Source organism: Tarenaya hassleriana, unplaced genomic scaffold, assembly GCF_000463585.1.
Source record: "Tarenaya hassleriana unplaced genomic scaffold, ASM46358v1 Cleome1, whole genome shotgun sequence".
Lineage (NCBI taxonomy): Eukaryota > Viridiplantae > Streptophyta > Magnoliopsida > Brassicales > Cleomaceae > Tarenaya > Tarenaya hassleriana.
Window position 1 is genome coordinate 7,130,995 of NW_010960187.1, and position 13,424 is coordinate 7,144,418.

At 33.0% G+C, this 13,424-nt stretch overlaps 2 protein-coding genes across 5 annotated transcripts; both read left to right on the forward strand.

Annotated features, from left to right (window-relative positions):
* Positions 1 to 2,581: 2,581 nt before the first annotated feature.
* On the forward strand, positions 2,582 to 4,852 carry LOC104816833. 4 transcript variants are annotated; one of them, XR_002024496.1, is made up of 3 exons: positions 2,582 to 3,926; positions 4,114 to 4,226; positions 4,546 to 4,852. XR_002024496.1 is itself a non-coding variant. In XM_010545840.2 (2 exons), exon 1 carries the CDS (start codon positions 2,736 to 2,738, stop codon positions 3,909 to 3,911), a length of 1,176 nt encoding a protein of 391 aa, XP_010544142.1. In that variant the 5' UTR covers positions 2,582 to 2,735; the 3' UTR covers positions 3,912 to 3,926; positions 4,151 to 4,503. The 4 variants fall into 4 exon arrangements, 2 of the variants coding, with proteins under 2 accessions (XP_010544142.1, XP_010544124.1); XR_002024495.1 differs by having other exon boundaries at positions 2,584 to 3,926; positions 4,143 to 4,226; XM_010545840.2 differs by lacking the exon at positions 4,546 to 4,852 and having other exon boundaries at positions 4,151 to 4,503.
* A 574-nt stretch (positions 4,853 to 5,426) lies between these two features.
* LOC109115980 lies at positions 5,427 to 7,228 on the forward strand. Its single transcript, XM_019203343.1, has 3 exons — positions 5,427 to 5,533; positions 5,610 to 6,808; positions 6,926 to 7,228. Exon 2 carries the CDS (start codon positions 5,618 to 5,620, stop codon positions 6,773 to 6,775), a length of 1,158 nt encoding a protein of 385 aa, XP_019058888.1. The 5' UTR covers positions 5,427 to 5,533; positions 5,610 to 5,617; the 3' UTR covers positions 6,776 to 6,808; positions 6,926 to 7,228.
* Positions 7,229 to 13,424: the final 6,196 nt, after the last annotated feature.

Sequence of the window (13,424 nt, forward strand, 5' to 3'; positions counted from 1 at the left end):
ATTGCCCCTAATTAGAGAATTCTCTAGAAGAATCTCTACTCTAGTGGAGGTACGAATGTGAAAGGGAAATAGATTAAGATTTCAATGTTGGATTTTTCTTACATATAGACGAAGTATATGATATTTACGCACCAAAATATAAAATAAAATTTACATTATTGAAGATGGCCTTGATCTTATTCTAAACCTGCTATAATCGACGATGTTGTTGTCTCTTATTTAAATTCTCCATAATGTTCCGTAAAACTTGAATTCATAAAATAATAAGTTAATTGCACATGTATAAAAATAAAATGTTGATATATTATAATCACTATAATCATATTTAGATTATGATCAAACTAGATGTTGATATAAAAATAAAATGATTGCAATAGATACTAGTCATCTATTGCAATTTGCAATAATTTTTTATTGCATGGATGGTTCATGAATTGGCAACCCATTACAATATCTTAGTTAACAGAACGAATCGATAGCAATGTGGTTTATAAGATTTTTTATATTTGTCTTGCATATATGTTCGCGAGTTTAAAAAATGGATTTTATAGAATAACGTAATTTAGTGAATTTAAAATTCAATTTATAAATGCATTAATTTGAGTTGATTGAATTAATAAGATTTTTTTTATTATTTAATAACACTGGAATCAATTAAGATGGATGATTAATAGCACAACTAAATCATGTACAATGTATTAAAGCCGAAATGTTTGAGCGAATCTTATGAAGGTGAGGTGATGCACGTAATCCACGTTATTTGAAAAGTAACCAAACTTTTTTGCTCGTTAGGAAAATAATAAAATCATGTTTTTAAGTTTCCATATTTATGAAAACTCTGTAAATATTTTTGGAAATTTATTTAATTAATTAATGTACCGGGCAAGTTGGGTTTAGAATTTAGATCCTTAGGGTGGTGAAGAAAAAGGTAAAATATAATACGTTACAAGCTAGTCTTGAAGTTCTCTTTTGCGTTCACATTTTATTCTAATATAATTTATTCATTGAACCGTTTCGAAAGGTTACAAAAAAATGTCCCGTAAATTATATAAGAAACAACATAGTTATATTATATGTTTACCGTAAAAATGTCCCGTAAATTCTTATATTAAAGACGTTTATTTTAAAAAAAAATTAGTATAATTTTGTTTTAATTATTTTTTGGATTTTTAATTTTATTTTTGGATTCTTATATTAAAGACGTTCATATTCTATTGAATATTATTTTTAAAAAAAGTATTATTAAAATAATTAATTTTTTGGTTTTTAGCATTTCTGTTTGAATTTATTTCTTATATAATTACTGTAATGTTAAAAATTACATCGATTCATTTTTAAATGAAATATTTAGATAAGATTATATATTATTAAAATTTTAAAAATTATATATTATTGAAATTGGTTTTATCGTATTTAAACAAAAATAGTATCCTAATTCGAACTCCTCTTAGGAAAGAGGCATTAGTAGGTAGTTTGGGACGCACAATGCACATGTCTCTTTCGTATGATGCGTTTCAAGAATTTAAATCTTGTTTGAATCACTACTATATTTTAAAATAGAAAATTATATAAAATGAATTACGATCCATAATTTCTGTTTTTTTTTTTTACTTTTGGATTAAGTATATATGGCTCTAAGATTTTGTGAGAGAAAACAATAATTGAGATAATTATATATCATCTTAATAAATCCTTAAACATGTTTATGATATTTAAAAAAAATATATCGTTTAGTATTTTTTACGAGGAAAAGGAAACGAAATGTTAATATATGTAGTATACGTATTCCACATATACCCTCGTTTGTGTGTGTAGAGATCCTACAAGATTTATGGCTAATTTTTAATTGAAAAGATAGCGTATATATATATATATATATGTATGTATACACACATGTGCATATAAATATTTGTGTGATTATGGTATATGTATGTAGGGAAGGTGAGAAAGGTAGGGGCCAGTGTCACAGCAGAGTGGTGTTGGCCTGCCCCTACATATATCACATTAACATCAATTTTCAAAGTCCTTTTCCATCTTCTTTTTTAATTAAAAAAAATTAAAATTTCATATATATAAATATATATTCCAATTTTCAAAGTCATTTTCCTTCTTTTAATTACTTTAATTTCTCCCCCGATATTTTCCACACAGCGTAAAAAGTATTTTATTTATTTGGTAAAGTCGAAAAGACCCTCCATAAGTTATTGTACACTTTTTTTTCTCAGAAAAAGCGCGTTTTGTTATTTTTTTAAAATATAATTTTAGAATTTAAATAATAAATAAATAAATAGAAAGGTGGGAAAAAAATAATATTTAGGCGGTATTAGGATTTAAAAATTGGAAAATAAAAAATCATTTGTGTTTCAGTTATTTGATTATTTTATAGCAAAAAACAATTATCAGTACAGTAGACAGCTTATGCCTTTGTCCCTCCCCATGCGGTAATATTTTATTTCGTCAAGGCCCGATTCCATGGATTTAAATATGGCCTTAAGATAGGCTAAATTGGCCCACAAGATGGAATTTTAAGCCCATTTCTCCAAAAAAACGCAGGCTTTACTCTAAAACCCTAATCTGAGTTTGGAAATGGAAATTTTCGATCAAATCGGACATGCAAAACTTCGGATGCGTGGATTCCGGCGAAATTGCAGGCAAGTTCGACTCAAATCCCATTTTCTATTCGGTCTTTTCTTCGTAATAACTGAAACGCTTGGACCCTTTTGGTAGTCGTAGCAATGTTCCTTCGCATTTGTAGAACCTTAGTTCCTCGATACCGCCAGGAGCCATCGAACGTGTGTGGACTCGAGTCAATTTGCTCAATTTCAATCCTGTTTTTCCATTCTACCCGAAAGTCGAAACCGAACGTTGCTTTGTCGGAATACTTGATCAATCAACATGGGTTTTCTCCGGAAGTGGCTCGGAAAGCTTCGTCCTTGAAAATTTTTCTGACTAAGCCAGAGCGTACGGACTCTGTGCTTTCTTACCTCAAAGAAACTGGATTTTCGAAAACGCAGATCGAAAGAATCGTCTATAGATATCCGAGGGTTTTGTTTTCGGATATCGAAAATTTGGTTAAGCCGAAGATTAAGGTTTTCCAAGAATTGGGTTTTCCTCGTAGCGATTTTGTGAGCGTCATATCGGCTGATCCATGGATATTGGGAAGAAGCTCTGATAATCAGATTCTTCCCTCCCTAACTGTGCTTAAGAATGTTTTAGGATCGCTTCCCCTTGTTTCTAAGGTGGTGAAGATGTGTGGAAACTTGTTGAAATATGACCTAGAGAAAACTCTGGTTCCAAATATTGAGTTATTGAAAAATTGTGCGGTCGATTATGAGCAGATTGTCAACTATGTCCTCAATTTCCCGCGGTTTTTCCTATTTAGTCCCGAAAACATCAAGGGATTCATCAAAAGGGTTGATGAGATGGGGTTTGATAAGTCTTCTAGAATGTATATTGTGGCGATTGTGGTAATGAGTTCAATGACTGAAAAGAAATGGGAGTTGAAGCTGAAGGTTTTTAAGGATCTGGGGTTCACCGATGAGGATATCAGGTCCGCCTTTAGGAAGATGCCACAGTCTTTCGCTCTTTCGGAGAATAAAATCAGAGAAGTGGCTGATATTTTGCTTGGCCTGGATGATGTTGATGTTCCTTACATAGTAAATCATATAGAGTTGCTACTCGGCAGCGTTGAGAAGAGGCTGAAGCCTCGGTTAGAAGTTTTGGCGGTTCTAGAAAGCAAACATTTGTTGAAGAAGAAACATGCTTTGTGCACAGTACTCAAGGCCTCGAATGACGCATTCTTGAAGAGGTACGTGGATCCATATTTGGCTGAGCTTGCGGATACTTCTTTGGTCAAAAACAGCTTCTGCGATGTGAAAGGAGTGGCCAACTCGATCAAATCAACACCATGAGCCGAACCAAACTAGGTCATTTTCTTCTATCTATAACTCTATGGTGCATAGTTGAGAGGTTTCGTCATGATTTTTGTTGAAATTTATATCATAAATTCTGTGAGGAGAAATCTCCATGCTTTGATCATATCTTTAGGTGGGTATAAGCAAGTTGATTCTAAAAATAACCTTTGCTGTTCTTTTGTGTGTGTGGGTGAATTAGAGGCTGATCCTTCTTTCCTCTGCTTCAAGTTTTGAAGGAAAGGAAAAACATTTCCTCATTAAACCCTTGGACCAAGCATTCAACTTCATACCCAAGACTGGATATCTCAACTGGTACGGAAGGGAGCAAAGCTCTTTCTCAGTCTATGTTCGAATCTCCATTTGGAGAGAGGCATTTACCGGACTTTCCGATCCTTTGGAAGATGTAGTTAGGCTAAAAGGCGGTGAACTTCCGGATTAACAAAAAAATGTATTCAACTTCATAAATATTTTATCTGCCCAAGAAAGTTGCCTTGAAAAGGGAAAAAAAACATCTCCTCTGCTCTCTGTCAATGTTTTCCATGGAAACTTGTTTTTCGTTCTTGTGGTTATAGGCTTTAGTTTTAGAGTATTGCCCTTTTTTTCCCTTAAGACTGCGAACCCTAACTTCCAGGTCAAGCAACACTCCATGAGAACTTCTTCTCGACCAAGATTGAGAGCAAAGGTTCAAACTTTCTGTAGAGGAAAAGACTGCCCCATCGCCATTTTCTGCCGGAATCAAAAGAACTGCAAAAGCTCGTTTCCAGGGTTACATCAAGAGTGTTGATTCAAGAGGACGGAGATTTGGTTGCCGACATCAAGAATTGTACGGAGAGGAAGAAACTGAAGAAGAATGTGTGATTTGTTTGTGATTGCCAGAGTGGTGTTGGCCTGCCCCTACATATATCACACTAACATCAATTTTCAAAGTCCTTTTCCTTCTTCTATTTTAATTAAAAAAAATTCAAAATTTCATTTATACATATATATATATATATATATATATATTTATATATTCCAATTTTCAAAGTCATTTTCCTTCTTTTAATCACCTTTTTTATCCCCGATATTTTCTGCAGCAGAAAAGTATTTTATTTATTTGGAAAAGACCCTCCATATGTTATTTTACGCTTTTTTTCTCAGAAAAAAACGTGGTTTTGTTACTTTTTATAGATATAATTTTAGAATTTAAATAACGTAGTTGAGCTGCACATGAAATATTTCTTGTCTTGTCCGGAAAATTTTTTTCTTGTTAAAATGGTGGAAAAAAATAGTATTTAGGCCGTATTAGGATTTTCTAATTTGGAAAAAAAATCATTTGTATTTAGTTGATTATTTCATAAAATAATAATAATTATGGGTAGACAGCTTATGCCTTGTGTTAACCACTCATCCATCCGTGGCGTCGCCATGCGGTGATATTTTATTTCGTCGAGGCCCGATTCCATGGATTTAAATATGGCCTTAAGATGGGCTAAGAGGGCCCACAAGATGGAATTTTTAAGCCCATTTCTCCAGAAAGAGATTTTACTCTAAAACCCTAATATGGGTTTGGAGATGGAACATTTCGATCAAATCGGACAAGCAAAACCTCGGATGCGTGGATTCCGGCAAAATTGCAGGCAAGTTCGACTCAAATCCCATTTTCTATTCGGTCTTTTCTTCATAATAGCTGAAACGCTTGGACCCTTTTGGTAGGCGTAGCAATGTTCCCGCGCATTTATAGAACCTTAATTCCAAGATACCGCCAGAAGTCATCGAATGTGTATGGACTCGAGTCAATTTGCTCGATTTCAATCCTGTTTTTCCATTCTGCTCGACAGTCAAAATCAAACGTTGCTTTGTCGGAGTACTTGATCAATCAACGTGGGTTTTCTCCGGAAGTGGCTCGGAAAGCTTCGTCCTTGAAAATTTTTCTGAGTAAGCCAGAGTGTACGGATTCTGTGCTTTCTTACCTCAAAGAAACTGGATTTTCGAAAACCCAGATCGAGAGAATCGTCTATAGATATCCGAGGGTTTTGTTTTCGGATATCGAAAGTTCGGTTAGGCCAAAGATTAAGGTTTTCCAAGAATTGGGTTTTCCTTGTAGCGATTTTGCGAGCGTCATATCGGCTGATCCATGGATACTGGCAAGAAGCTCTGACAAGCAGATTCTTCCCTCTCTAACAGTGCTTAAGAAGGTTTTAGGATCGCTTCCTCTTGTTTCTAAGGTGGTGAAGATGTGTGGAAACTTGTTGAAGTATGACCTAGAGAAAACTCTGGTCCCAAACATTGAGTTATTGAAAAATTGTGGCGTCGAGTATAAGCAGATTGTCAGCTATGTCCTCACTTTCCCACGATTTTTCCTATTTAGTCCAGAAAACATCAACGGATTCATCAAAAGGGTTGATGAGATGGGGTTTGATAAGTCTTCTAGAATGTATATTGTGGCCATTGTGGTAATGAGCTCAATGACTGAAAGGAAATGGGAGTTGAAGCTGAAGCTTTTTAAGGATCTGGGGTTCACCGATGAGGATATCAGGTTCGCCTTTAGGAAGATGCCACAGTCTTTCGCTGTATCGGAGAATAAAATCAGAGAAGTGACCGATATTTTGCTTGGCCTGGATGATGTTGATGTTCCTTACATAGTAAAACATATAGATTTGCTACTTGGCAGTGTTGAGAAGAGGCTGAAGCCTCGGTTAGAAGTTTTAGCGATTCTAGAAAGCAAACATTTGTTGAAGAAGAAACATTCTTTGTGCACAGTACTCAAGGCCTCGAATGAGGCATTCTTGAAGAGGTACGTGGAACCACATTTGGCTGAGCTTGCGGATACTGCTGTGGTCAAAAACAGCTTCCGTGATATGAAAGGAATGGCCAACTAGGTCAAATCAACAACATGAGCCGAACCAAACTAGGTAATTTTCTTCTATCTATAACTTTATGATGCATAGTTGAGAGGTTTCGTCACGTTTTTGTTGAAATTTATATTATAAATTCAGAGAAGAAATCTAACGGAATCAAAAGAACTGCAGAGGGTTACATCAAGAGTGTGATTCAAGACGGATTGATATACCTCTCAGCGCAAGCGACAGAGATTTGGTTGCAGATATCCAGAATTGCACGAAGAGGAAGAAGCTGAAGAATGTGTGTTTTTTTTAAGGAAACCATTGATTTGTCTGTGATTGGCAGAAAGGGAATTTGGTTCCGGGCATTTGATAAACGTCGTGGTTTGCATATTGGTTGTGGATAATTGTGTAAAGGTTCTCGGATCGTCTCTCAGAGCTGTAAACCCAGAAGATGATAGTTTTATGCAGGATTTAGGATCTATGATTCAATTCTCTTTCTTAAAAAAAACTTAATTTTGAGGTAAACCCATTTTTCGTAGGGCATCCTTTTAGGGGATAAGTAGAGAATTTATGTTGTGTAGGCATAGGCAGGCATCCCCGAACCTGGTCTCTGTTTCACTGTTTTCTTCATCTTTCGTCTACATTTTCTCTCTCGTCATCTATTTTGGGCCCTAACGTTATATGGGCTTCACTATCGGTATATTTTGAGCCCATTTTGCTCCCAGCGAAATCCGAAAATCTGGATGAAAGACACGAAGATCGAATCTAAATCATTAATAAAATAATCGCAATGTTTTTTTTTATAACCAGGATGGTTACTCGGACCTTCAACCCGACTACATCCACCCTAGACCCGGGATCAACCTTTGTATATAGACCATTTTAGTCTAAAAATTACATCCCTCTCCACTAGGGGTGGCCATTTCGGTTATTAACCGAATAACCGAACCGAACCGAACCGAATAAGACATAACCGTATCCGAACCGAACCCGACATCAAAACCGAACGGTTATGATTTCTTTAAACCCGAAAAACCGAAACCGAACCGAACCGAATAAAAAATAACCGAAAAAACCGAGAGAATAACCGACAATTTTCTTTGAAAAATTGAACTTTTTACCAAAACCGAACCGAACCCGAACCGAAAAATAACCGAACCGAACCGAACCGAAATTTATATAAAAACCGAATGGTTATAGTTTTTCTATAACCGAAATAACCGAACCCGGATATAACCGAACCGAACCCGAACCGAAACCCGAATTGGCCACCCCTACTCTCCACCAGTAAAATCGAACCCAGGATCTTGAAGATGACTTTGTCACCTCTCAACCATTGGGCCACCAACTGTTGGGTTGCAGTGGCTACCAACTGTTGGGTTAAATAACCGCAATGTTCTTATGAAGACCCACTTCTTTTTCTTTCTTTTTTTTTTTTTTAAATTGTTTTCCACGATTTGAGGTAGTTTTCTTTGTTGTTGCTTTAACAGAATCGCAGAATCTAGACCTTTATTCCGATTTCTATCGTATTTAAATAAACATTAAAGTAAAATTGGGATTAAATATAAATTAATTTTAATTAAAATATAAATTATGTGAGTGCGATCAAGTAGGAATATCATGACAATAAAAATGAACAAATGCTTTCTAGGCGAATGCTTGCATCCTTTAGATTTTCTTGATTTCTGACATGGTTTTCTTTTTTTCAAAACAAATATTTCAAGAGGCACATATTAGGTTCGAAATTAGGCAGAGCATATTTATACGTATTTAAAGTCAAACGTTTATAATAATTTGATACAAGAAAATACATGATCATACCAAAAAAAAAATACATGAGTTTTATATCGTTTTAAGTACCCATTAATGTGTAAATGTAGATTAAATATTGTTACTAAAAAATAGGTTAAATATCAGTATAATAATCCAAAAATTTTCGTACATGTAAATTAGTATTTATAAAAAATAAATTAATAAAATATCTTTGTATTTTTTTCAGCAAAATACTTGTTGGCTAAAATGAACAGTAACTAATTAGACAACTATAACACACAAACGACTCAATAATAGATGGTTCAACCGGTAAATAAAGGAGTAAAGTTTTTTTCCAACCGGTAAATAAATGAGTAAAGTTTTTTCCCAATCCGATTCGAGTCTTCATCTGGAGAAAGAAATTCGTATTGACTTTTCTGGTCTTCTGCCGTCGGAATTTTGGTACCGGTGAACTTCCGAATAAACTACAACACACATCATAAGTTTTGGTGGGAAAAAATATATTTTTTATTATTAAAAACAACGTTTTACTGCAACATTAGAAACTGAATTTATGTGTTTGTCCGTTAATATGAATAAAATAATTATGGACAGAATCAAACGAAAGCTCCGATGTGGGAGGAAGGGGGGACCATCCTACAGGCCGACACGTGTATATTCTTCCAAAGTGATCACTGTGAACGGCACAGCCTCATTCCCCAATAAACTCACTTGGAACCTCTCTAATCCCACTAATCTCCATAATTATTTTGTGATTATTATCTTACATTAATTATGAATCCCAATCTCGCTTCACTTCATTGGAATCATCTATAATGATTTTTAATACATATGATGTATTATTGGTTAGAGATTCGTATAGTAAATTGTGTGACTATGTGTATAAAACCGATATCTATCAATTATATTTAAATCAGTTTCTAGATTGATGTTTGATCATTTATTATTTTAAATAAAAACAATGTTATGGAAACGCGAATTTTTATTTAAATAAATATCGTCTTAACGTTACATTCGATATTGAGCCATGTCTACAATACATCCATAATATTATATACGTCTCTGCATAAAACTACACCAAAAACATGATAATCAAATGAAAACCCGTTTTGGAAATTTAAATTTTATATTTTTTTTTTTGTTAATCAAGAGGTTCACCTGCATCTTCAGCCCAACCTACATCCCCTCAGATTCGGGAGCAACCTGCAGACAGTGGCAGATCTATGTAAGTGTATAGGGGCACATGCCCTCATTCAATCGATTAAAATTTTTTATTTTCTATACAAAATCTGTAAAATTTTGAATAAAACTATGAAATGTCCCCATATAAAATTAAGTTTTATCATAAATAAAAACTAAATTGCCCCTAATTAGAGAATTCTCTAGATCTGTCACTGCCTGCAGAGGCTCGGTGACAGGGGCTCAAAGAGCAACATCTCCAGCAGCTAGATTCGAACTGGTGACCGGATCCCGAGAGCAACATCCTTTCAACCACTCGCCTACTACGTTAAATTTTATATCTTAATAAGCATGTGACTGATGTTCCATCAATAAATCAAATACATAAAAAGTTTTACCTGTTGAATCTGATATACCAAATGTCGGTAAGTTGAAATTTGTTTTTCGGAAGAAAATGCAATGAAAAGGTATGATTAAAAATATTATAATATGCTTTTGAAATATGGATGGGCTCTAAGGCATATGATTGATGTAACACACCAACAAATTCAAAATCAAGTATCAATCAACAACTACTAAATTGATAGATACACGCATGCGTTTATATATATTCCTATGGAACCCTATTCCTTGGGAGATCTAATAGGGTTTCGTACGATAGGCCAATAATTAAGTGACACGAAAAGATTTGGAAATTAATCGGGATTATATTATATGGAAAGATATAACTAAAACTGAATAAACGAATAATAATATCGTTAAGCATTATTATTATATTTTGATTCGTACAAGTACTATTATAATAATACACGAGATCTCATACAAAATATGCCCGGTAACTTTGATACATGTTTCACGAATGAAAGATTTGTGAAATATAAAAGAGAGCTAGAATCCATTTCTGCTGCGCGTATGATTGATGGACCACCAATAAAGTAAACGTCAACCAATCAACTCTTACTAAATGGTACATGCATATAAAAAAAATACACACATATACATAAATATATATATATATATATAGATATATGAATATGTATATGTATATATGAAATCCAGAACCTATTCTACAATCTATATGAGAAAAAATTTCTAGGGATTGGAGTGCAAGGCCAACAAGTCACATGAAATGATTTGGAAAGGAAAAGTTATTGAATGAAATTATTGTTATAGATGACAAATTGATATGTGCGCGTGGCCTAATCTAGGTTAACAATATTCAACTTCTATTTTTAACGCTATCAAAATTAAATTATATAAAGCTAATACAAATTAGTAATTAATTTTGTAAATATGTGTTACCTGTAAAATTTGATAGACATTTTTTTTTATCTAATAACAATAATAATTGGTTGCTTTTTGTGTTTTTAAACCCCATATATATGTTTCTGAGCTTTTAAAAACAAAAATTGTAAAACAATTTTTCAACACCCAAAGTCAGTTCTAATTCCATCAATAATTGGGGTTTCTTGTACTTAGTTTATTTCAGGTAAAGAGACCAATGATGGGTTTCAAAGTGGTGGCAATTTCTTCTTTATATTGGTTTTACCTTTACACATGTGATGTACAATTTTTTTTTTTTTTAATAATTTCCTTTTCAATGGCATGGGAGAAGCATGCCATTACGAAAATCCCTCACATTGTACCTTATTTGTTTATTCACTTTAGAGGTGGATTCCAACTCCTCTCTCAACCTTATTTGCTTAGTGGGCACCTCTCTATGTCGCCCTCTTTTAATTGCATGATTTGGGAATATTTTCTTAGGAAACAAAAAATCCATTTGCTTCATCTTTGTAATTGTATGATTAGTTCCTAATATTGGAGTCTTAAAACCGATACTTTATCTTAGCCTATTAATTAGTGCAAAACGAAAAGGAGTTAGTATGATCGATATTAATTCTATACCAAATAATATATATATATATATATAAATTTGGATATATAGTTCGTCTCGAATTCAAACATTAAGTTTGGAAAGAGATATTCATTGGGGTTTCTCCAACCCTTGAAATTAGTATGAATCTTGTTATATGATACTCAATTACCTAAAATATATATATAGAGAGAGAGAGAGTATTTGATAAGGATTCAATAAATTATCTTAGTATAAATATATGAGGGAAATAATTAATTTTTGTTAGCTAATAAACGGATAAGAAATCAACATAGCTAAGGATAACTAAAGAGAAAACCGAAATTTAATATTGGATTCTCTTATGTAATTAGTAATCATAGATTCAAAACGTGGGATACATATCAAATCAGGCTAATGCTATTTCTTTTAGTTTTTACAAATTTCCATGGCCGCAACATGATCAATGTTCTTTTCTAATGATTTTTTTTTCCCTTCTTCTCATCAACTTGTTGTATTTTTATGATACCTTCAATCTTTAGACATAGATCTGTACTTTAGTTTCCATGGTTGGTCATCGAGATCTTTTATTACCCAGTTGGCTATTTTTTTGGATATTTTAATTAAGGAACTAAATCAAATCGTTTTTATTTGCCCCAGATATATCTCTTTAATTAAAAAAAAAACAACTTAAATTTATTTGTTTTGTGTTTAGCACTTTTGATGTTTTCTTTGCACCCTCTTTTGGTGCCTGCCACCTCTCCGTACCATTTAATCTAATAATCTTTGTGTTAATTATACTAGAACTTAATTTACAATGTTTCAATCCGTAATTATCCAAACCGTCCTCAAACATTCCATTTGTAAGCAATTGCTTTGAATTTTATCGATTGATATCATTTTCTATCAAACAATGGGCACCAAAAGCTATGTTAATTTTTCTGATATTAATGAATGTGGATTAAGGTGTGCTTAAACAATAATTACCCATCATTAACGCAGGGTCCCAATTAAAAAGATTACTCTCAAAAGACAAGTGATTGTATTTACAAATGTGTACCCTTTTTTTTTTCCTTCAAAAGGGTAACCCCAATATCCGTTCACTCCCACTAGAAAACAATAATAGTTCAATAAATAGTCAACAAAAACGTAAAAAAATATAATCTTTTGATTTAATTATGTAACAATAGAATGGATAGTAATTAATATGCAACTGGTAATGGGAAAGATGCCGAATTAATTAAAGATGCTAAGAAACGCAAAATGGAGTTGAGAAGTTAGAGACATGGATGCTTGCAGGCTACGGTTTGGACAGGAGTCCAAGATCTTGACAAAGACTTGTACTTTGACTGCCCCCCAAAAAACAAATTACTTAATTATAAAAGTTGTGGCATTTTTAGGAAAAATACAATTCAATTTAATATTATATATATATATATATGCTTTGTTAGTTGTAATAAAATAAAGTTAAAATAAAGCTGCATTACTTTTAGCTCCAACATACTGTACTTCCCCATGATATTGTGTGGCTCCAATACCGATTTATACAAAAAAAATATATATTATCAATTCTTGAAAAGGAAAAACTACAAAAACAATATAGACTAATCACACAAAAAATCGTATCCTTTTATTGCAGTCATATCCTTTTTCACGAATATAAATATCGAATAATAACTTCTAAATTTTGTTTAATTTTTCTCCTACTCAAATATAAATTATTTAAAAATGTACTAATACAAGTGGTGAGGACGAAAAATATTGGAAACTTCTAAAATTTTATGTTGTACGAAGGTACATATTTTTTTTTCCTCCTTGTATATTGTTCTACTCGATTATGTTTTTGGTTTTTATAATAATAATAATAAAACAATCGTCAAA

Coding starts and splice junctions, on each gene's coding strand:
- LOC109115980 (XM_019203343.1), top strand. CDS start 5,618: ATGTTCCCGCGCATTTATAGAACCTTAATTCCAAGATACCGCCAGAAG.
- LOC104816833 (XM_010545840.2), top strand. CDS start 2,736: ATGTTCCTTCGCATTTGTAGAACCTTAGTTCCTCGATACCGCCAGGAG.